General features: G+C 34.4%; 1 protein-coding gene across 1 annotated transcript; it reads left to right on the top strand.

The window, feature by feature from the left end:
* Window positions 1-2,195: 2,195 nt before the first annotated feature.
* On the top strand, window positions 2,196-5,855 carry LOC141461294 (uncharacterized). Its single transcript, XM_074142210.1, has 3 exons — window positions 2,196-2,438; window positions 5,143-5,310; window positions 5,685-5,855. The coding sequence occupies exons 1-3, from the start codon at window positions 2,300-2,302 to the stop codon at window positions 5,786-5,788; spliced, it is 411 nt and encodes a 136-aa protein (XP_073998311.1). The 5' UTR covers window positions 2,196-2,299; the 3' UTR covers window positions 5,789-5,855.
* The last annotated feature ends 17,710 nt before the right edge of the window (window positions 5,856-23,565 follow it).

The raw sequence follows: 23,565 nt of genomic DNA, 5'->3' as shown, positions 1-23,565 counted from the left end.
AAGCCTGCGAGGTTATATTAAAGCCTCTAAAACTGATAGGGGAGTCAACTACCCTTTTACTATAGTTTCGAACCTCTTGGGTAATCATCCATCCCCCTAGATATAAGTCCGGCAAGTTGATTGCTTTACCATGTACTACCACATAAAGGGAAGGATTCTCTCCGGTCATATTTCCAGTTATGAGAGAACCATGTACCCAGTATTAGGGGGACTATTCGTGACTAGCAAGCGGTCCAATCCTCCGACTTGGCGGAGAAAGTTGACAGATTTCCTTCATTCTAAGCAGAAACTCACATTTCCTGCGTGTAGCATGTTATAAATTTATACTTAATAAAAATAGAGACACGCTAATATTTTGAATACACATTTGATGTTCCTAAGAGCTTATTAATGCAGAAAGTAAGGTGATCATTCCTTCTCAGCAACCTGTTTTTAAAAAAATTAAGTTGATTTTAATTTTAAAAACTTTGCTAAAACATCTTATCAAAGACAGTAACTTTTCAAAGTTACATTTACCTATATCATTGCTAAATAATATGGATTCAGGAATGCGGATAGGATAATTAATACTCTATCTAATAGCTTTTATTTAAACATTTATTCTATTTAATGTATTTATAAACTGAAATTGTTCTATTTTACCCGAAACTTGCCAGCGCTTTCCTCGTACGTTTTCCAATACCTGGATTCAAAGACTGAGAACAGAAAATCTTAATTAAGGTAGGTAGATGTTTATCAGTCTATCTTGAACTGTATGCCGTTTTATTTAATTTTAAGGACGGAAATAGTTGCTCACGCAAGTACATACTCTAAAATAAACATAAAATTTGTAAAGCAAACATTTTGGGGCATTTCTCACCTAAATAAGAATATATTTTGGGAATTCCTACTTCGTCTTTTCAAAAATATGAATCATTCTGAGAGTGGAAAACATATCGCTTCCAAACGTCACCGGAACTGAGTCAGCGTGTTTAAACACGCCCTCAGGCCTCCAGGTAAGGCGCTAGGCCTCGTGTACACTGGTCTTCAGTAGTTAAAGGGTTAACGAGGAATTTGTGTAAACGGTATTGCCTGGATCTTTCCTAAGCGCTATTCCCTTTATAAAATTGTTTTTTATTTTCATAAAATAAGTCGGCAAGAAATTACCTCGAGGGCCGACAGTTTGACACCACTGCTATATTCTCATATTTTAGTATCAACATATGTAACTTAAAACGTATCTACTCTGGTTCTGCAAGTAGTTTTAACTTCTTTTTGAGAAGAATGAGAGTAGAAAATGAGATTTCACTGGAAATACGAAATTTAAGGTTCCCTGAAGACCAAAAAGATGGGTATGCAATAACTCACGATGAGCTTTAGGTACAGTGGATATCCGAGAATGAATGACAAAACATTGTGAAATATTGATGATGTTACACCATAGTTTCTTACTGGATAATCTGCTAACTATACAACATTGTACTACTTATCAAGAGCTGGAAGAATCATCAGGAATCTCTTGAGAATAAATTCCGAACTAGAGAATAAAACAAAGTACTGGTGCATGTCGTTATAAAACCATCTTCAAGATATGTTACCTCACATAACCTTACCCACTTATTCATGGAGAAAGTCTAGACTCTCTTGTGGATAGATTGCTCTTCGCTCTTTAATGTGATTAATCCAATATCTACATTAATAAATAAAAAAAGAAGAGTATTGTAGAAGCTGACAGTAATATTACAGCCATTAGAGCTTTAGTTCTACTAACTCACCAAGTGTAGTACATGGTATAACAGCCAGTGACGTGCTCTACACATTTATTAATTAGCTGTGAGAGAAGAAGACGAGCACGTGCACCACGTGACAGATGTGAGTCAGAGTGGGAGTAAATTTTTAAAGAGGATGCAGTCAATTCCCGGCCGTCAATTGTCCATATGTCACTTCCGAAGTGTATTGTGCACGTACTCTTAGATTGCTAAGCTACAAATACACCTTAAAAAAATATATTTCTCTTCGTCGTTTACTAATTATTTCCTAATTTCCTTTTGTTCCTAATTAGTTGCGGATATCTGAAAACCATTCTATTATGACAATTTTCAGTTGTTTGGCATTTACCCGAAAATAGAATATTTCCTTTAAACATCCTCAAATCTCGTCGACAAAATAAATTATTTGGTCCATATTAAAATAAACAACAGATGATTTAGTCTTTTATTTCTATTTTTCAATTAGTTTACAAAGCAACTTTTTTTTTTTTTAATTAATTAGTGTAGTTAAAACTGGATATTTTTTAAAATAAATTCCTCAGGAAGCAGCTATGGAGCCAGAAGAGAAGCTAATTATGGAGGGGGAAGAGGAGGATGAGTTAGAGGATGAGCCGCCCTCTGTCTATGTCATGAAGAAAACTTTAGCCAAAAATCCTAACTTAAGATTATTGATTCTAACGACTAGAGATGGTAAAATTCATGCTGTGATTTTTTTTTTTTTTAATTAAAATACCTTATGTCCAATAAATCGTTGGTCCTTTGGATTGAATTATTTACGGAAAGAGAATGTATCGCCATTGTGACAATATAATTTGATTGCTCAGTGAAAACACGTGTTTTAAGGTTTCAACTTCTCGAAAAAGTTTTTTTTTGAAAATAGAAAACTGAAACTTGCAGAAAGTTTGGTTGATATTTACTATAAGAAATGCAAAAATAGATTTTGTTCAAAAATAATCACCCGAACAAACATCTTACATAGATTTTTTGTTGTTGGCGATTTTAATGAAAATGAAATAAGAAAATTTTTTTTAAACATTTTATCAGGATTAATTTTTTTAGGAGGGTTTTGATGGAGTTAGAATCACTCGTTGGTTCTGTTTTATTGGAGCGAATGTATATACATACGAGGGTCGTTTGAAAAATCCGTGCAAAGTCAGAGAGATAGCACCACTGGCGCGTATCGAGGTTATGTTTAGTTAGTAGTATCTCTTGGAAGAACACACACCAAGATTCAGTCAGATCGGTCTATTTCTTTGTGTTTGGCATTCGTTTGAATCGAGGAAGTCGAGTGATTTTCAAAAAATGGACGAAAAAGAATTTCGTGTGTTGATTAAACACTACTTTATGAAAGGCAAAACGCCTCAAAAGACTAAAGAGAAGCTTGATAAACATTATGGTGACTCTGCACCTTCGATTAGAACAGTTTATAAGTGGTTTCAAAATTTTCGGAGTGGCCATATGGGCACAAGTGACGCTGAACGTTCTGGACGCCCTGTTGAGGTTACTACTCCAGAAATCATTGATAAAATCCATGATATGGTGATGGATGACAGAAGAGTGAAGGTGCGTGAGATTGCTAGTGCATTCTCAAGACTTGGCTCCCTCGGACTACTATTTGTTCCCCAATATGAAGAAATGGCTGGCGGGAAAAAGATTTTATTCAAACGAGGAGGTGATTGCAGAAACGAATGGCTATTTTTCAGACTTGGACAAATCCTATTATTCGGAAGGGATCAACAAACTAGAGCAGCGTTGGACGAAGTGTATAAGCCTAAAAGGAGACTGTTGAAAAATAAAAAAGGTTTACCCCAAAAAATTAAGTAGTTTTTATTTTTGCACGGACTTTTCAAACGACCCTCGTATTGAGGCTAAATGAAGTTTAGTCAAAATTCGAAAAGTGTACGCTTTACAACGTGGAGCATTGCTTTAAGAGAGAGTTAGTGGTTGTAAATATTAATTTAGAATATTTTGATAAAAAGGGCTCTTTTTAAATAAAAACTAATTATTTTTACACTAGAATCAAATTTCAGTTGAGTTATGTACTCATTATAATTTAAAGAAATCCAAATTAATTAAAACGTTTCGGTAGGATAGTTGTATATAATTAATTGAGCGTCAATAATTGCACGAAAAGGTAATGTTGAAAACACCTTCCTTTCACATTTTTTCCTTTATTTCCTATGAGAGAAATATGTAGTTTTACTTCACTAAACGTACAAATTAACGTTTAGAGATTATTAGAATAAATATTCTCGGATTTTACTTAATGATTAACAAAAGAAATTGATTGATTGACAAGTATAATTTGCTGTACACTTCCGTCGATGACAACTAATTTGGTAATTGGACGTAAAAGCTTGCCAGAAAAAATAGGCACCAATAAAAAGATTTTGCTTTTTTTTACGTAAAAGATTCAATTCTTAAATTTTCTTTGAAACAAATACTATATATTAATGTGTAATTTTTGTTTGCCTCAACGCAGATCAAATAGATTTCGAGTAAAGCGGGGCAAAAAATGGGGGAAAAATATTATACGAATTGTCCACAAAATAAAATGAAAATCTAGCCTTGTTTACATTAGGTTTTTTGCGTTTTCTCTTATCTCAAGAAGCTTATTTAAGTAACTAACATTTACGTAAGAAACAAAGCAGGCGTGAATCCGTTCAAGACTTTTGCTTAGCGCAATTCTCAAGATGCTAACTAGTTCGGAACATAGGCATATTTAGTTCAAACTGTTTGTATACACGCTGAAATAACTCTTTAAAGGAGACGTACTCCTCCTTAACTTCCTTCAAACTAACAACACTCATAGAAAAAAATTACTAAAATAATAATAGCTATAGATTTCCGAGTATGACTGAACCAGAAGAAAATCTAAGCTGTTATTTTACATAAATTCGGCAAAAACAAGAGATATTTCCGGCCGAGGCAAAGAAGAATTTAACGAACATATTTGGCCTTTCTTAATTGGATTGTACTAAAGAAGTTCCCTCAATAGAATTATCCAGGTTGTTTCCAATAAAAGTTGTGAATAAAACAAGTAGGTTTGTTGAGTTGAATTCGTGTTAAAGTGTTTATTAAAATCATTAAAGCAGATTTCTCAACAAAATGAAAAATATTCAGTAAAACCCAATTGTAGTTCGTTCCAGTTAAGGCTATTCCTTCAAACTGGGGATTTGTGCAATAAATATAAATCTAAGTGTTAGTATCTAAGTGATGAGCCTAAAAAATGTTTAAATAGATGGAAGTCTACCCATCCGCTTTTTCGCAAGTTCTCTTTATCAAATTTTTCTAAATGTTTAAAACAAATCTGAAAATAACAGTTCTTTAAATAACAGAAAAAAAAGGTTAAATTAATACAGAAAATTAATGGTTACTCTAAAACTATTTTTAGGGATAATTGTAAGGACAACTGGGGAAGAGAAGTATGCCAAAAAAGTAACATCATTGCTGGTACCACTTTGTGACAAAGCAAATGCAGTTTTTGGAGAGCTTGAATTAAAAGATCAAATCTCTTTCTTTATAATCAAAACTACTGAAAACGATTATATGATACACTTTGGTAAGTAACCGTTTAAAAGGTCACATTAATTAATTAATTAATTTGTTTTCAATAATTACAATTTACATCAAGAATTAAAGATGTGAGAACCCTAAATTATTCAAGTTAGAGTTAAATCAGAGATGATGAAACAGGCTACTTTTAAAACGGGAGCCAAAGGTACATGATGAACGGATGAAGTTACTACGGGAACTGGTACCGTTGAGGAAAGGTTTATTGTAAGTTGTTAACGTGCAGGAAGTGTATAACGAACTGGCAGGAATTTTGAGGATTTTAGTTGGAAGATTCACGGATACAGCAAGTTTTTGGGATCAACGTAAAAGCTAATTTCTTTCTTTTTGTACAAAATACTATTTATATTCATTCTGTTGCAGACCCGAATTTTTTTGTGATTGGTGTACAGAAACCTGGACTCAACGACATAGGCAACCCAATAATATACGGCAAAAGGAAAAGGAAGAAGAGAAAGTACATATGAAGAGTTCAGTGTTTATGATGATCTAGTCGCTGATCTTATGAAAACAAATAAAATTCATCAAAAGCAATGTTATTGTGTATTGATACATTGATCGGTAGTTGATAACATGATGGCTGGCTTTTAATATAATTGTTTTTTCTCTAAAACTCTGAGTCCTTGGTTGAGCAAGACATTCCGTGCTGCTACATTAGACTGAACTGGAAGATTGTTACTTAGTTTTCTTAATAAAACAAACTCTTATTTTGCTCAGTACTTTTAAATATTTCTCCATTGATCTGCTCAACTCATCTATAATGTAAATATGTATTGAGATGTTCCGAACAAATTCATTAGAATTTCTTTTTAAGGAAATAATATTATTTTGCAACTGTGCACTCTAAAATTTTCAACGTTGTAAATACTTATAAATAATACGCACTAGGGAAAGGATTACCTCGGTGGATAGCGGGCCCTGGTTGATTCCAACGCGGTTATCCCAGGTTTGGGTCTAGTGGTAAGAGCGTAGCTTAGTAATTGGGGGATCCCCAGTTCGAATCCCGTGTCTACTTTTTATACGTTGGTTAAAATTGTAAAAGTTTGTAAAAGGAAAGTAGGAGCTCCGCACCCGTTCACGATACCTAATTGGTACTTAGACGTTAAGCCCCGCCTGAAAAAATAGGCGAGATACTTTACTTTTATTCCAGGTTCGAATCCGGCTGCTTTCCCTTAGATTTTCTCTTTCTCTGAAATTCTAACAGCACACTGCCCGGTGATGGCCAGTGCTATCTGTAACGAGTAAAACACTGTCCGGAGGCAGTGCTGCAGGCTCCAATAACCTCAGATGTTGACGCGCCTGACATTAAAAAAAACCGCATTTAACGGCGAAGTATTATGATCAATGAATCTAGGTGGGTACGCATTAATCAGGTATCGCAGCTACATGATATGATGTATAGTACACTGTGCAGTCAGGCGATCGTGTGGCCATCGGCGACCGATTAGTTGTCTGTAAGGATTTATGTTGAGAACAGAGAGTAGAATTATTTGTAAAGGGAGGCTAATATGGCATGGAATGGCGGATAGCGTGGTAGAGCTAATTTTGTGACAAGTAGAATGTTGAGGTCAAAGTGAATAGTATCGGCTGGTGGCAAAGAAACTTCTGAAACAAATATACGAAAATTTGGCATACTTCAATACTTCCGGGTCAATAGCAAGAGCATTTTCGTTCTACACAGAAGACAAAAAAGAAGAATAAGAAGATTCTAATAAAACTGCTTTTTTGAGGACCAATCAATATAACGCTATGTATTACTTACCCAATCTGAATTTAATGAGATTCTGCGTAGGCTCAAGGCTAGTAAGTCTAATGTCGGCGGACTAATATTCCATTTGTAATAACGGGCAGCGAGTTAATGAAAGTCTCTCATTCCAGTTAAGCTCCCCTCCGGCAGGAGGGCTCACAAAGAGCTCAGCGTTAGCTGGTAATCCTAGCAAACATCTGTCTAAGTGTACATTCATCGTACAAACATGGCACACAAACTAACCAGCAACAGTTTGCTTATTTATATTAGCTTTTATCGATCATTTTGCTTTTAAATCATCGGTTCTTATTACTTCTTACCAAAGAGGGCAGTCAAGGAATTTGCATTATTGGAAGCCCTTCGTATCATTAAATTTATGTAGTATTTATGAGTGAGTGCCTACTAACTATTTTTAATCATCACACGTGTGGAGAAATGAAATAGATCTGCGAGACGTTTAATTAAATTCGCTGACAGTGTAAACGTTGCTTTAATTTCAAATTTAGTGTATCCCGGAAGAGCCTACCTGTCAGAATCTTCTTTTTTAGTCATTTTTTTTCCTTTTTTGAAAATTTAAGATTTTTTAAACCGCAATTCAATTTCTAAATGATACCAATGCTGTTTATGTAATATGGTTAAATGTATCAATGTAAGGTCTTTTTTTCTGTAAATAATCTATTCTATGCTTCAATTTCCAAATTTTCGGTGAAGGCAAGGACAGGAACAGCAAGAAGGGACATAAGTTTAATGTTGTTTGTAATGGAACTCTTTGCTTTTTCTTTACCTTCTAATTATCGCTAATGCCTTTATTTTCGCCTACACAAAAAATTGATGGGCGTTATTGTTGATTTTCCAAATTAATATTTGATTATTGATTTAAGTGGATCTAGTAGGGAGATCAGACTACTACTATTTTATTTAAACTTGATATACTTCCTTATTTTACACGTGCAGATCTATCATTTTTGTAGGTAAACATTGTGAACAAATCTACTAAAGAGGATTTTAGAGTTGGAGATTAAAACTTTGGAAGAGAGCCTAGTTCTAAAGTAAATTGCTCTTCTGTAAGTTACAATTTCAATTCCAAAATTTCATAAATGAAATTTTCATTTAATTAATTATTATTATTTTTTAATTTTAAGGCGCGTCAACATCTGAGATTATTGGCTCCCGAAGCCTCCGGACATTGTTTTTCTCGTTACAAATAACTCTGTCCATTTCTCGGTAGTGAGCTGTAAGATGCTCCTAGGAAGAAAATATCTATGGACCAGCAGCTGAATTCGAATCCGGGAACTCCGCGTTGGAATCCAGTTATTATAATTCAATAATGTAATTATGATGGTTATTAGGAACATGTTAATTGGGAAAAATACTAATTTAATTTTCTGTTAAATTTGAACCAATTGTGGTCAGTTAGAAGATGAAAAAAAGTATTAAAGTAGTGAAAATGAAAGCCAGTTAATATTTAAAGGGTTATTAAAGTTCAGAGGTGGCTGGAAATAATATAGACAGTTAAACAGCTGTTGTCTGTGTATATATATAAACTTCGTATAGGTTACATATATAATGCACACACACACTGTAACCAGCAATACAGAAATACTACAAAGTTCTTTGCTATTCTGGTAAAGTGTACGGACTATCTCTCAGTAGGGAAGGTTTTTATTCTGTACACACCGAAATACAGAATTCTATGTGTGCGAGTTTTGAAAGTAAGGTTGTGGAAGGGGGCAGAATGAGTGAACGGAACACGTGGAGTTCTGGATGCTTTAGACACAGAAAGTATCTACCAGCTGACTCAGACATCTCCTTCTGAGCACCCCTTAACACTTGCCCAATCTACTGCTGCATTACTATAAAAGTCACTGCACCCTCCTCCGGGACAACAGTGGAATATAAAAAGCTCTGGAATACATTAAGAATAAAGTTAAAGAGAAAATAACTAAGTGATAACAGGAAAGGGATGCTGAGGTACTGGGTTCGAGACAAGGAAGTGGTGTAGTCGGGTTTATTAAGCGAAATGTGTGGTTGTGACCAGAAAGAGAAGGCTATTTCAGAATTCTACAAATGGGGAATTGTAACTTTAAAGAAATAAAATATGGCAAATATTTGGCACAATATTAACTTTAAAAAGGGTGTTACAGACAGTAATTGCGTACGAAAGGCTGTTAAAAAATTGAAGCAGAAATGGGCTTTTTGGGTGTGATTTAGCCTTTTAAAACTGAGATTTGAAGCAGAAATCTGTGGAAAATAAAGACAGTTCTAGGCTGAGTGTAAACAGTTCTAACAGTTCAGTTGTAAAGCCCAGAAGCAAGGGTTTTGACGCTATCAGATGAGCAAAGAATACATAGCTGGGAAAGTTAAAATATATTAATAAGAATATTTTGTACTGTGACGACAGAGGAAAGCTTCAGGCCAATACGGACCAAGAAGAAACTGACATGTTTTTGTTTCTTGCATAAAAGCTGGTGGACTCGCATACAGGATGGACAGAATGAGTGGCCAAATGAAAATAATATATGTGAATCCTGTTAAATAGGAGAAGATCCTAACATAGACCAAGCTGGGATGGCTGAGGGACTGGAGAAAGAATTGGGGGGCAATCGGGAGGTTGAAGAACTGTGGCGAGAGACTAAAGGGTTGGAAAACTGTAGTGGTTGAGGCCAGGCTCTTCAGGACTGAGATGTTCAGGGATTAAGTAATCGAGATATTGAGAGAGTAAGTCCAAATCAGATTCTATATCCTTTTTTGCGTAAGTCCTAAGTCAGGATAGGACATAAAAAGTTTGGTTAGGTATGTACGAGGTCTGTAAATTAAGTAATGAGACTGATTTTTTTAAAATTTTTTTATTCAAAAAGAATTACAATTCTACATTGTCACCTTCAAAATAACTTCCTTCTGAAGCCAAACAACGCTGGGGACGTTTCTTCCACTTCTCATAGCAGTGCTCGAACTCCGATACTGGTATAGCCTTCAGCTGGTCGGTTACAGCCGTTTGAATGTTTTCGACTGTCCCAAAATGAGTTCTCTTGAGGTGATTTTTCAACTTCGGGAAGAGAAAAAAGCCATAAGGACTCAAGTCTGGCGAATAAGGAGGCTGAGGAGCCACAGGAATGTTTTTACTGGCCAAAAACTCGTTTATTGAAATTGCTGTGTGGCAAGGAGCATTATCGTGATGCAATACCCACTTGTTCTTGATGTTTGGTCTCACACGGATGACCATTTTTCGAAGTTTTTCAAACGGTCAATCAACACTTTTACTGAGAGGTTCTTGAACCTCAAAATTTTGGCTTCTCAATGTAAAAATAGAAATAACTGAAGACCTCACGCCGAATGATGTGGGCTTAAAAAGTTACCAACGAATCATAGTTTGGCCAGGCCTGCTTTAAAGCTTGTATTACGGTGGCGCTGGCCACCTAGAACTTCAACCACATCTGCACACACGTAATGTTTAACAATTGATCAAACTTTGAATGTTCGTTCATAAAATTGAAAAAAAATCATTAGATGACAAAGTTTGGTCAACATCTGTGTTTTATACACATGAGGCGGGTCAAGTATACACGTGGCGACCAGGTGTACTCCCACGACTGTGTGCACGTGTAAATACTATGTGCACGTGAATATTTGAGTATAAACGCTGAGGCAGAGGACCGTGAGAAGAAATTAGTACTGGTTTTATGCAATTTTAATGCAGGTAATTTCTCATAAAAATTATGGGGGATATCTGTTTGTTTTGGTGTTGCAATAAGATCATTGAAGCAGTGTGTTGATAAGAATTTTTCAATTAACTCGATTTCCTAAATAAGTTATTTGTTGATTTAATCATAAAATTAAATAAATAAAGTTTCTTTTTGTATTTCTTTAAATATAAATAAGTCAAATTTAACTTGTCAATCTCATATTGCACATTATACCAATTAATGTTAGCAAGAGGTACTCGATACAAAGAAATTTCTAAACTTTTAAAAAATACAAGTTAAACTTGTAAGTCATCAATTAATTATCAAAAGAAGATAGTTGAAATAATTGTAAAATCTACATTCATTATATGAATTGTAGTTTTGAAAGTCTGAAAAGAAATAAAAACTAAAATTTATCAAGTTACTTCTAGGTACTCATAAATTATCAGAACACTCAATCACATTTTGGAGAACAAATACTAAAACTGTAAAAAAAATAAGTAGTGGTTAGCATTTCGAAAATTTGTGGTAATATATGTAGTTTTGCCTGACTTTCTTATAAACTACTCCTTCAGTAACTGGCAGCATCAGTGCCGCCATTCACTTGTGTTGTACAAAATAGTCTAATCTACAGTACAAGGGAGCGTGAACGAACGTCACTGTGTGACATAATTCGTTAAACAAAATAATTTTAAACTTCAGTTTCTTTGATTTAAACTAACTTTATTGTTTAAGGACGTTTCTAACATGATGGAATTTTAATTCTATCCAGCGGAGGCGGTCGTTCCCCTCTAAAATGGATGAAACAATTTGTTTTTTAAAAAATTGTATTTTGATGGAAATAAAGTGAAAAATGACATTACTTTGCATACCTAATAATTTTAAACCTTGTATTTCTAAATTAAATACTGCGATAATAAAACCACGGCCTTAGGTAAATTATATTTGAATTGAAAAATTAGTCTGAGAGGTAGTAGATGCATAGATATCCTTGAAAACGTTTAAAATAATTTTAAATATGATTCGGTTTTCCCCGTTAGACTTTATATCCGATTGTTAGCAAATATGATTGCAAATGTAATTTTTTGCCCACATTAACGTATTGACAAAGTAGCAAATGCATTTATTAAGAGAAGAATTTACACAAGTGCATATTACCAGCTGAACTGTTAATGTCTCAACCCTATTACCTTCCCAATCATTGCTGTCTTCGTGTACATGTGTTAGAAAATGGTGACGAATCCTGAATCAAGTTCCGCCAGCTGGGCCGGAAGAACACCTAGCCTGAGACAATGACACCTCACCCCTTCTCTTTTTCCTTTTTACTATTACTTCCGTTTCTCACGAAATTATAATCTCGGCCACTACCACTCTTAAGATTGTCTTTTTATTTTGTATTCACTTAACATATGTATATTGCTTTTTGTGTTACTGTACTAACTGAAATGAGGGCCTTGCCACTTCAGTGAATCAATTTTCTTAAGTTTTTGGGATTCACACGAAAATGGCTTCCGCTCAATGACCTTTATAGTGCTTACATGCAAACTAAGTCTAAATCTAAAAGTATTTGTGACATTATTAGCTCCGTTTGTTCAAGCAAATGCAGCAAGTTTGGAAATAGTGATGTAGTTAAAAGTATTTTACGAGGTAATTTCTATTATGAATTTAATTTTCCTGATCGCTGTTGTTTCCCAAGTTAGAACTAGTTGCTGCATTACCTCATAAATAACCGATTTTGTGGACAGAAAATGTGTACACTTTCAACTTGTCAGCCACAGCTCCATTTGACTTAGAGGCAGCAGAAAATTCAAGCGTTTGATCGTCTGAGCTGTTACCTCAATTGCACACTGCTTCCCCACTTGTAGCCCCAGATTATCGTTTGTTCCAGGATTATCAGTGGTTAATGTCTATCGGAAACGGTTCAACAATTTAGAGGACATCACTGAAGCTTAGAAAATGTTTGCTTCTACACTATAAAAGTGCAGGTGAATATAGAACTTAGGCTACACAGTACTACCTCGATTAACCGGGCTGATCTCCAGCTATAGCCACCCCGGAAAACTGAAATCCCGCACACAGCATTACATAGTAATACATTACTGTTTCGTCCCAGAGATCAACTCCTAACTTAGACGGCAATCCTTTTTTTTTCATACATATTTTTTTTTTAATTTTTCATTTTTTTGCCGTTCAACTTTTTGAAAAATACTTTTCAAGTGTTGTTTGCTTTTTTTTTTTTAATCAAACGACCACACTCTGATGAGTGTACGCAATTTAAAAAGCACAACTTTGTCACTGGTTGGAATGTCCTTATCGTGAAAAAATTCAATCAATTCGATGCTGCATCCAGGGATATTCCTGGGTGATCATTCTCTTCTACAGTCGATTTTATTTCCTTCTTCTCGGATGTTCTGGACGATTTCATCAGGACTAAGGCATGCAAACTGTGAATGGAGCATCTCTATCACAATCGAACCACTCCAAAATGTTTTCTCAATTCACGTTTTCACATCCTTCCATCGATTAGGCGAGACGAGCGAGATTTTTCAGCCGTTTCTTCAATTGGCTTAATTTTGTAAGATCTTTTGTAAGACCGTGGTAAATCCCAAGAAATTCAGTACTAATTGCAACCTATTTTGGGTTTTTACATACATACATACATAATGACCCTTCAAGAAAATCAGGTATAAAAGAGTTGCTGCCACGCCTACAATTATATTAAATCGGAAGACAAAAAATTTTCTTGTAGCCACCGAAAATTAACTTTTGTTTCGGCGCCGATCCAGATGTTCTTATGACGACTCAACATGATCCTGGTTAATCAGAATCCCGGTTAACCGAGGGCCGGTTAATCGAGGTTGTACTGTATTTTGAAATAGCATTAACTTGTTACTTTATTTTGAAATCACTCCATTATCATGGAGTCATGGTCAGAAAGTCTCGTTTACATTTATATTTTTTATTGTTTTGGAGCAGACCAAAGAATTGGACTTTTAAACAGTGCTACTCAATCGAAAAATATCAATATAATGTAGTAGAAGTCGAACAAAATTAGTGCTTTACCTACAGCTAGTAGTTAACCCTAGTTCTTTTCAGTCTTCCTAGACCCTTTTAGCTGGACTCTATTATCGCATATAATATTGAAAGATATCGATTGTCGATTTTATAAACTAATTAGACACTGTTTACAAAATATTGCATTGTTCTTTTAACACACTAACTGGCCTTCATAGTTAGGAAAATGCACAACTTTGTTGAGATCCGCGAGTTCTCATATTGTGATACAGTCATTTTAAATAAATAAAAAATACATTTTTTTTTACGTCCCTGAGGAAATAAAAGCTAGTACATTGTGTTATGTGAGGTGTAACGGTAATTGTCGAAACAAGGACGCGACTCACAGTTATATTCACAATATCACTTCAATGTTAGCCATCAAGTAGTACGTAATTTCTTAGTTCTCTGTCTGTGATTTATCATCTTCAATAAGTCTACACTAGCTCGGTGTAAACTTTGTCAAGTTGTAATTGGGTAGAAATGACCTATATTTGAGAAAATTATATACAGAAGTCTACTCGTATTTTATTAGCAATAATGGGTTACATTATATAATTTTATAAGCTGATAAAGGTGATTTTCATAAATTTCGTAAATGTAAATTACAAGAATGTAAAAAAAAAAACAAAGTCAAAGTTGCTTTTTTATTAGAATAAAAAGAAATATAAATAAAAGTAAAGTAATCGCTCATTTTGTCAGGCGGGACTTAGCGTCCAACTTCCAATTGTATATATATACTTCTTAATATTGATACTTTTTAATTTATTAGATTAATTTTGCAATATTTAATAACCTCTCGATCATGGAAGCTGTTACTGCCAAAACAGCACCATCTATGTCTGCATCCTAAAAGAATTATAGCTTTTTAAATGTACCTTGCAGAAGAAGTAAAGTTACAGGCTTTGAAATAATCACTTTCAACGGGGGGAAAACATCAATTTCTATTTTTTAATAACTTTAAACCGAAATTCGCTACTTCTTCAACGAGTAAATCTGCTAACTGAATCTTTGGCATGAAACCCATTGGTTACACTCCAATGAATAAGTGAATTACTAACATCCAACACTGAATTAATCGTGAGACCCCATCATCGACTCAGCCACGGTTGGGATTTTTTTTTGTAATAATTAAAGAGGAGTGCTGGTTAATGAAAGAGTTGCTCTCAGCAAATAGGTAATTAAATCTTGCGTAAAAAGTACTTTTACATCTTTGTGAATAGTTCTGCTAGGACCAATGGTATAGTTAATGCAGTACTGTAGTTGAATAAAGCATATTACTAAACAAGTTTCAGTGTTAATCAGGGATAGGTGTAATAGATTATATTTGATAAATGATAATGAAGATAAAAAAATGTAATTTAAGATACCGCCCTTGAAGTATTGCGTAATATAATGTATGGAAGGGTTAGTAGGGCAAGCAAGGAAAACGAGGAAGGACGTTAAAGATGCAAACGGGAAATAATGGGGTGTACGGTAAGTAGAATAGCGGTCTCTCTCTACAGTGGACTAGCAACCATTCTTTCCAACCTAAAGTAGAGGAGTAATATACGGTTACAATAGGGCAATGGACCAGATGTTAGGACTACTTTTGCGCAAGGAAATATTGCGACAGATTTTGTACAAAGTGTATAGTGAATAAGGAACAGTCGCGCCAGTTTGCAATCCGGCCATCTAGGTTGTATTTATATTTGAAATGACCCTTTACTCTATTAAAGTTATTGCGTCCTCAAAAATAAAGATAGTTATAAAGAGCAGATGCATAATTTTGTAATGCAGTCAAATACTTCAAATAGGTCTTAAAGTTCAATCCCTTGAGATTTTCATTAGCTCATGCTAAATTATTCATATTTTAGTGATTTCTAAATAACGACCAAATGCAGATCGTTACATTTTCTTTGATACTTAATTTAGTGCGATCAGACGTTAAATTTGGGGCTTGAAATCATTGTACCTTTAAGAAAATTTAGTAAAAAGTGAATTAATTACGAATTTCTCAATTTTATTACTTTTCTGACCGTAAGATTCTTCCTAATATTATTCTTAAGTTAGCTTACCAAATTTACAATATTAGTGGCTTTAAAAAAACTACATACAAGCAGATAAGTTTGATTTGAAATCTGACATTCTAAAATATTTATTGATTGTAACTGCTGAGAGAATGATTACTTTTAGTAGTTACGAACTGGAGAAGTAGCAAACACAATTAGAAATATTCATTTTATTTAAAAATGAAATCAGACAATCAAAAACTTCTATGCAGCATAACCAAAACTAAGTAGATTTCTTTAACAACAATTTAAAAAAATTGTTTGCTCAAGTAAAAGTTGTTTGTTTAATATGTAAATACAATTGAAATGTATTCTCTCTGTATTTACAGGACTTTAATGGCTACTACCTTGTTTTCAATATTTTACGGTTGTATTTTGAATTGTATTTTCATATTAAATTTTAATACAACTTCCCATGGGCCCAAAAAAAAAACTTCCCATCATTACCAAAAAATAATGTCAGCACTCTCAGAAAACCTGGAAATACTCCTGGAGGCAAGAGTTTGCGAAAGATAACAGAGGGTTCCAAACAAATAAGCTTTCTGCTAAACCCGCTAATGCTAGTCTATCAAATTCAGCTGCTTTTTTAGGCTTTTTGTCTATCCACTGTGACCAATGTACGAACACGATCACAGATGCTAAGTATTCTACTTCTGAAAGCTGGTCCATATCTTGAAGTTGAACGGATGATAGTCGTTATTCGTGTTTCTGCTCACTCACCGTTTACAATTACTTGTGATTTAGGAAAGCCTACATTCATTGTTGCAGTCTATTTTATTCCACTTTACTCCAGTAGTCATGATAGAGGAATATTATTTTATTTTATTTTTTTATTATTAAATTATAAATACTATGTGTAACTATTATTGTGTAGCGTGGTGCTTAGTAACCTGACGCGTTAACATCTGAAGTCAAACAGTCTGAGGAAACTAAACAGTTCTAGGCTTCCAGAAAAAAAAGTCTAACTGCAGGAAGCTGAATTCGAACCCGAGACCTTCGCGTGGAAATCCAATGCACTAATTCTCAGATAACCTTCTTGAGTATTTTTATTATAATTAAAATATTTCTTTATCGTCACTCCTAATTTTCCAATTTGGCCCTCGTGGGATCAAAGTTATTAATAGTTTTCGAACCTGACTCGCTAGAACTAATCCGGTTATCAGTTGCACGGAGTATTTGCTTAATGCATCTACATTAAGGGTCCTCGTCCATCCTAAGTTCGTGCAATTTTTCTTCGAGAGAAAGTGTGGATATCTCCATGTAACAACTCTTTCAACTTGTCCGATTTTTTTCTCTTTTTAGGCGCTTATACAGCCAGCGATGGGTAGTTTGTTTGAAATGAGCAACGACGAAACGTGTTCTGGAGAGAAGTGCAATGATGAGAGGATCGCCCGCCAATGACCTTAGTCGTTTATCAACTTAAAAAGAAATCAATTTATCAATACATATACAGTATATATATATATAGAAAGAATTCCTAAGAAAGAAGAAAATGTAAAAGTTGCTCTTAACGCTATTTATCGTTAATTAACATCTTTTCTTAAGAAATCGTTAAGTGAAACACATACTTTTTAAAGGAGAAATTTGTACAGCATTGTTTGATTAGAAGGAGATCATAAATACAAAATGGAGATTAAAGTTTAGAAAAGACTGAAAGCACCATTCAATTTGACCATTTGGTTTTGCTAATCTAGAATTAGGTAGAAAAAAAAAAAATCAAGACGTTTTACACATGTTTCTCTAAGAAAACAGATTATAATAACGGTAAGCGATGTAATAATATCGTAGGCATCGTGTAACGGTAAAGCAGACACTGCCGTTCTTAGAGTTGTCGCAACTTCATTTCCTGCCATTAATTGCCTATCATTCATTCACCTATCGTGGATCATGTATTAATAAAATTAATGAAATAATAACGTCAAGCCTAATAATTAAAATATCCGAAATGAATCATGTCATTATAATTTAGCAGAATATTATTTAAAATATTTTACAATGAGGATGAATGAGTTAAAAAGAAAAAAAATTGAAAGACGAGAAAAAAATATTTGCATCCGGCAATAATTGGCTTGGAGAAGGCTCACGATGGAAAGCCTAGATAGAGAATATTAAAATACAGGACTGATCAGCGCGGTTTGAAGATGTACTAGGACTGTGTACACTGTGTGAAGCTGGGAAATCAATCTGGGAATATTCCAAGCTCTAAAGGCTTAAAGCAGGAGTGTTGCCTGACGCCCATGGTGCGTGGTGGGCTGTCTCGGGAAGAGCAAAGCTGTGGGTCTGCAGATTATTTGCGGAAGTTAGTAATGAGGTATGGAATTATGATAAGAAATGGTGTTAGCAGAAATTAGGAAGTAAGATTTGTTTGTAAGTGGTCTACTTCGAATAACTTGGCAGGGACTGGAGCTGGCCTCCTACTTCGAAAGGATCACTTGGCAATGTCTGGAGCTGGCCTACTTCAAAAGGATCGCTTGGCAATGTCTGGAGCTGGCCTACTACTTCAAAAGGATCACTTGGCAATCTCTGGAGCTGGCCTACTACGAAAGGATCACTTGGCAATTTCTACTTCGGAAGGAACACTTGGCAATGTCTGGAGCTGGCATACTTCAAAAGGATCACTTGGCAATCTCTACTTCAGAAGGATCACTTGGCAATGTCTGGAGCTGGCATACTTCAAAAGGATCACTTGGCAATCTCTACTTCAGAAGGATCACTTGGCAATGTCTGGAGCTGGCCTACTTTGGGAGCATCACTTGGCAATGACTGGAGTTGGAGATTTTTTAAAACATGATATGCTCATTTTATACTTGCAGATCTAAAACTTTACAACATTTTCCCTTAAAAAGCCATTTTAGGGTATTTTTAAGGAAGGGAAGAAGTTAGGTGTACCACTAATGTGCTATTTTGGGGGGGGGGAATTTAGAAGAAAAGTTCATATCCGGAAGTCAGGATTTCCTCAATTCTTGAATTTTCTTACACTCGTTTTACCGGAAATATTGGTTTTAAATTCCCAGAGAGAGGATTTCGAACTCGGAAGAGTAGCTAAAAATTGTTAAATGAAAGAAATTAATAAACTAAACATCTAGATTTGGTAATCCAGAATAAAAAAGAAATTGAAAACTGTTACAATTAGCCAACATTACGAAATTTAAAGAACCTTAAAGTTTGTTGCTATATTTTATTTCATTATACCTTCTCCTTTTTCAGAACATCAGCTGGTTGTCAGGGGGGAGGTTTTAAAGAAAGGAACTAGTCAAACAGGAATGTCTGAGAAAATTTATTTTAAAGGCTGTTGCGTTTAGCTAGGTGATTGTATCCTGCGCATTAAGAAGACTAGGAAATCAAGGTGAGTATATACATAGAAATTCTAAGGGCGGTGAGACTGCACGTGAGAAAGCCAGCTGTACACCGAGGGTTACAAGACCTAGACATGGTTAAGAGAGACTTGCCTTTGTCCCGTGTACATCTGCATAGAGCACGTGTGTGATTGAAATTTTTCAATGTGTCCTATTTGTGCGATCCAATCCTTCTTATCTGGCCCACATCCTAGAGAATAAAGGTTTAAATATTTTTATTAAATAAGAAATAAGCAAACTGGAAATGAAGCAACCGGATGCTTTACAGTTTTGCAATAACAGCCAAAAAAATTACTGCAAATCATGGCCTCAATTAAAATTAATTTTATTGTTTTTACGCTGGAATTGAATTCTCAAAATTCTCTGTTTTCGATCTTTTGAATTGGTTTTCAGCTGGTGGTCGACTTTACTTCATCTTCCATGTGAGTTCATTCGTTTATTTTTATTTATATTTAAAACTGCATGTAAAATGCAACAAGCAAATGCAATTAGCAGGCTATTTCTGTAGGTGGGCTCTGGTAGTTTAATCAGTGAGGAGTACTATCCTTTCTTCTAAGTCTAGAGGAAGTCTCGCTATCATCTTCGATATTGATTGTTCAAAGGATGTACATATTTTGAGGTACCCTAAATCTAAACACTTTTTTGTTTGGGTAGTTTTGGATGAGGAAAGACGTTTGCTTTTTAATAATCTGTTTCCTGTACATAAGAAGTTGAGAACCTTGAGCAATCTACTACGAAAAAGCCTGTGTCGTCCTATAAAATATCTTTTTAAAGCTTTCTGGTTGCAATGTGAGCAAAATATATGTTGATTTTATGATTTTTTTTTTGCAGCTAAGGTTGGTGCCTTATTTTTGATACTTGAAACCGAAATTGAGTTAAATATTCCAAAGAACCTTATCTTCTGATACTGCGAAAGGTTATGCAGTAAATTTTTCTGAAAGAATATCTGATTAGCGTAAGAAGTAGAAATAAAGCAATTTTAATCCAAAATATCTTTCTGAAAAAGGACGATTACACCAAAAATTGCTCAAAAGTATAATACTAAATTTTCCCTTCTTCAACATTTACCTTTAAAAAGCTCATTTTAAAAGCGGCCATTTAACAGAGCCTTCAGTACGTTCACTTTATACTAAGAACAAAACAACATCAATTACCTTGGTTACATTCAAGAAAAAGTGTAGCAGAAAAAAAAACAATCTTATGCACGTGTGAGTAAAAACTGTTCTGTTTCAGTGGGCCACAGTACTGTATCAGACAGAAAGGATAGGATGACCATGATATAGAAGGTAATTAAAATTTAAAAGGTTAGCGGAAGTTGCGGCCACGCTCTACTGATGGACTACAACAACACTTCCTGCCCCGCCTAATCAACCTCTCTCTCTTTAGCTGCCTCTTGCTTTATATTCTCATTCAAAAAAGCCTCACAGGTCATTCAGCTTTTGTACCACATGCGTTCCAGCGTTACCATTCAGCATTATATCAGATTGTTACAATCACATCATGGGAATTTCGTTCAAGACTTTTGTAGCTCTTTTGTTGACCACCTTTTTTTGGGGGGGGTTTATTTCTCTAATTCAACTAAGAGGAAGTTAAGGTATTATAATCGTACAGATTTTGGATTTTGAGTTTCACCAGAAATACGTTTATGTATTTGTATCTATTCACCTTAACCCACAAACCCAAAAATCTCTATATTGCAGTTATTAATAGTAAGTAGATGCTACAATGAAATTTTGATCGAGATCGGTCCTTTAAAGTACCACTTTAATAAAATCAATTTTTCAGTTTTTTAAGGTTTTTCAAAAACAACTCTTACGATTCTAAACTAGGTGCACTGGTCGTATGCACGTAGATCAACTACTTTTATTTTAAAGATTTTTAATAAGAAAAAATACTCCTCCAATTTATTGAAACACCGGTATACTGATACCATGGTATCAACTAATTCAACCTTGGCCTCCTCAAGCGAAAGTCACCTGACTTCCCTATAAACTGCTCTTCTCTGCCACTGTCTAACCCCGATGTTAAAGGTCATTTCCAGATCACTGCAACCTGACTTTTTTTGAGCATAAAAAAGACGGACGTTCCGAAGCAAAAACGTTACAGTTTCTGTTCGATTACTACATAAACTGGCTACACCGAGGGTACATAGCAGAATGATTCCCTCAAGTTCCAGATAAATTACATATAGTGCTGAGCTAGAGCTCTATTTATTTAATATAGATATTAAATATCATTATGACGTAAACATAATCTTAGATTACTGTAATTTATACATTTTATCGAAAAAGTTCGATATATCTTGCTTATATTGTACTAAGTTCAAATTACCTAATAGTATTATTCCTAAATCAGCCTTCACTTTAGGCTCTTTCACAGACTATCTGTTTAGAATAGTTCTATTTCAAGCCAGTTCATTGGAATTTTCACGAAATCGACTCATACGTGTTTCTGCAAACACGAATTTAATTCCGCAATCATTGATCGCGTGATCGACTAAACCAGTGATGGCGAACCTTTTGAGCCTTTCTTGTCAAAATTTAAAAAAAAAACTCTGTTGCCGTGTTACATAAGAAATATTCGATATTTTTTGTTATTTGCAACCATAGCAGAAAAAAAAATTTATTAAATAACTCACATTATTATCATTGATTTGAGGAATGTTTGCCAGACCGTAATTTCTTCAAAGTACTCCTCAAATCTCTATATTAAAACCCAAAATGAGTTCTTGTGTCACCTCTGACACTCGTAACATAGGTCCGCCATCACAGGACTAAACTACTCTTCACGTGTACGTTTTATGCAGCAGCAGGAAATAGTATTTTTCCATTCTTATTTCTTCTTCCGATGTCTGTATCGATCCCAAGACTATCCTTTTCACGAACGCTGATCTCAGTAATCTTTCTTAAAAAATTTTGCAAAACCACCTTACAAGTTTAGAGAAATCGTTTTGTAGATGGAATATAAAAATAAATGGAAGCAACATGTTACTTTCACTTTTTGAAAAATAACACTTCTCTAAATATTATTATTAAACTCCTCAGATGTCATCTCCGGCCTTGGCTGTCCAACGATGAAATCCCAACACATAAGTTTAGCGTCGAGAAATAAAACACGATAGAGACGCTTTAAAGAACTATTAGACAACTGATCATGACTATCCACTAGAGGAACCAACCTCTCATGAACAACACTTTACTTAAACCAATATGTACTTACGGAACTAAACTGTATGGTTCTACCAAGCAATGTTACAATTTCCTCCAAAAATCCAAACATTGCAATAAAAAATCCATTCTATATTCCTTCATCCATATTCATCAATATTCTTCCAATTCCTCTCCTATCGGATGTGACTACAAGAAACTTATCTACACATCATAATCTCTTACTTCGTCACCTCTCTTCCCAAACTATTTCTGACAATCCTTCTAGACGACTAATACGATAATGGCTTTTGTGATTTTTTCGAATAAATTTATGTTTGGAAAAAGTTATTAAATCTCTTGTACGCAATGCTAACCACAGATTAGCTTCACCTCCTCGTTGATTCCCATATCTTTATAACCCAGCTGCATTACAAGTGTACTTTGTTTTACTTCATGCCATTTAATAATAAAATATATTGAACAAAACAAAACAAAATACTTATTTTTCTGTATTATAGACAATTGGCAAGCCACTGAATTAATTAGCTACGATGGCAGAGCTATCCATAGAATCGTGGATTGAACGAAAAGAATTAAGAACTTCAGCAAAGGCACAAATTGATGGATAGACATTGACCATAGGCATCAAAAGCAATCCAGACAATCGCGAAACCTTAATGGAACATCAAGTTAGAGTTTTCTTTTGTTTTCTTATAGAAATGTTCTCTTTTTACAACCACGTTCGCTTAAAGATGGCTAAAATTAATGAAAAAGGGATCCAAATCAAATGTATTACTTCATATCTATACGATAGCAGTTCTTGCAGTATGAGATTTGAAAATAGATGAAAAGTTCGAAATATGGAGTAAAATAGAATAAGTTCTACCAGCAGAATATCCAAGAAATTTCTAATTTCAGTTTTAGTTATACTTAATAACAGCAAAAATGTTGGTAAATCAGGATGTACCAAACAGTAAAAGATAATTTGTTTTTTAAAAGTGTCTATTAATGATAAAAGATGTATAATTCACCCAACTAAAACTAGAATTATGTTCATTGGGCAGAAATAAAATAAGCATTGTATTCAGGGAAACAAAGCATAATTTTTTTAAACAAAGTTTTTGATGAAGAGTAAGAAAAACCAGTGTAATTGTATGGTAGATAAGTATGGAAGGCAGATGTTTTTTTAGTAATAATTAAGTAG

The sequence above is a fragment of the Rhodnius prolixus genome, unplaced genomic scaffold, assembly GCF_049639745.1.
Source record: "Rhodnius prolixus isolate KJV_2025 unplaced genomic scaffold, Rpr scaffold_1, whole genome shotgun sequence".
Classification (NCBI taxonomy): domain Eukaryota; kingdom Metazoa; phylum Arthropoda; class Insecta; order Hemiptera; family Reduviidae; genus Rhodnius; species Rhodnius prolixus.
This window is presented reverse-complemented; position numbering and strand designations above follow the sequence as displayed.

Bases quoted from the DNA above. Each gene is read 5' to 3' on its own strand.
- LOC141461294 (XM_074142210.1), top strand. From the start codon at position 2,300: ATGGAGCCAGAAGAGAAGCTAATTATGGAGGGGGAAGAGGAGGATGAG. The intron at 2,439-5,142 runs GTAAAATTCATG...AACTATTTTTAG, and splicing joins GATTCTAACGACTAGAGATG to GGATAATTGTAAGGACAACT. The intron at 5,311-5,684 runs GTAAGTAACCGT...ATTCTGTTGCAG, and splicing joins CGATTATATGATACACTTTG to ACCCGAATTTTTTTGTGATT.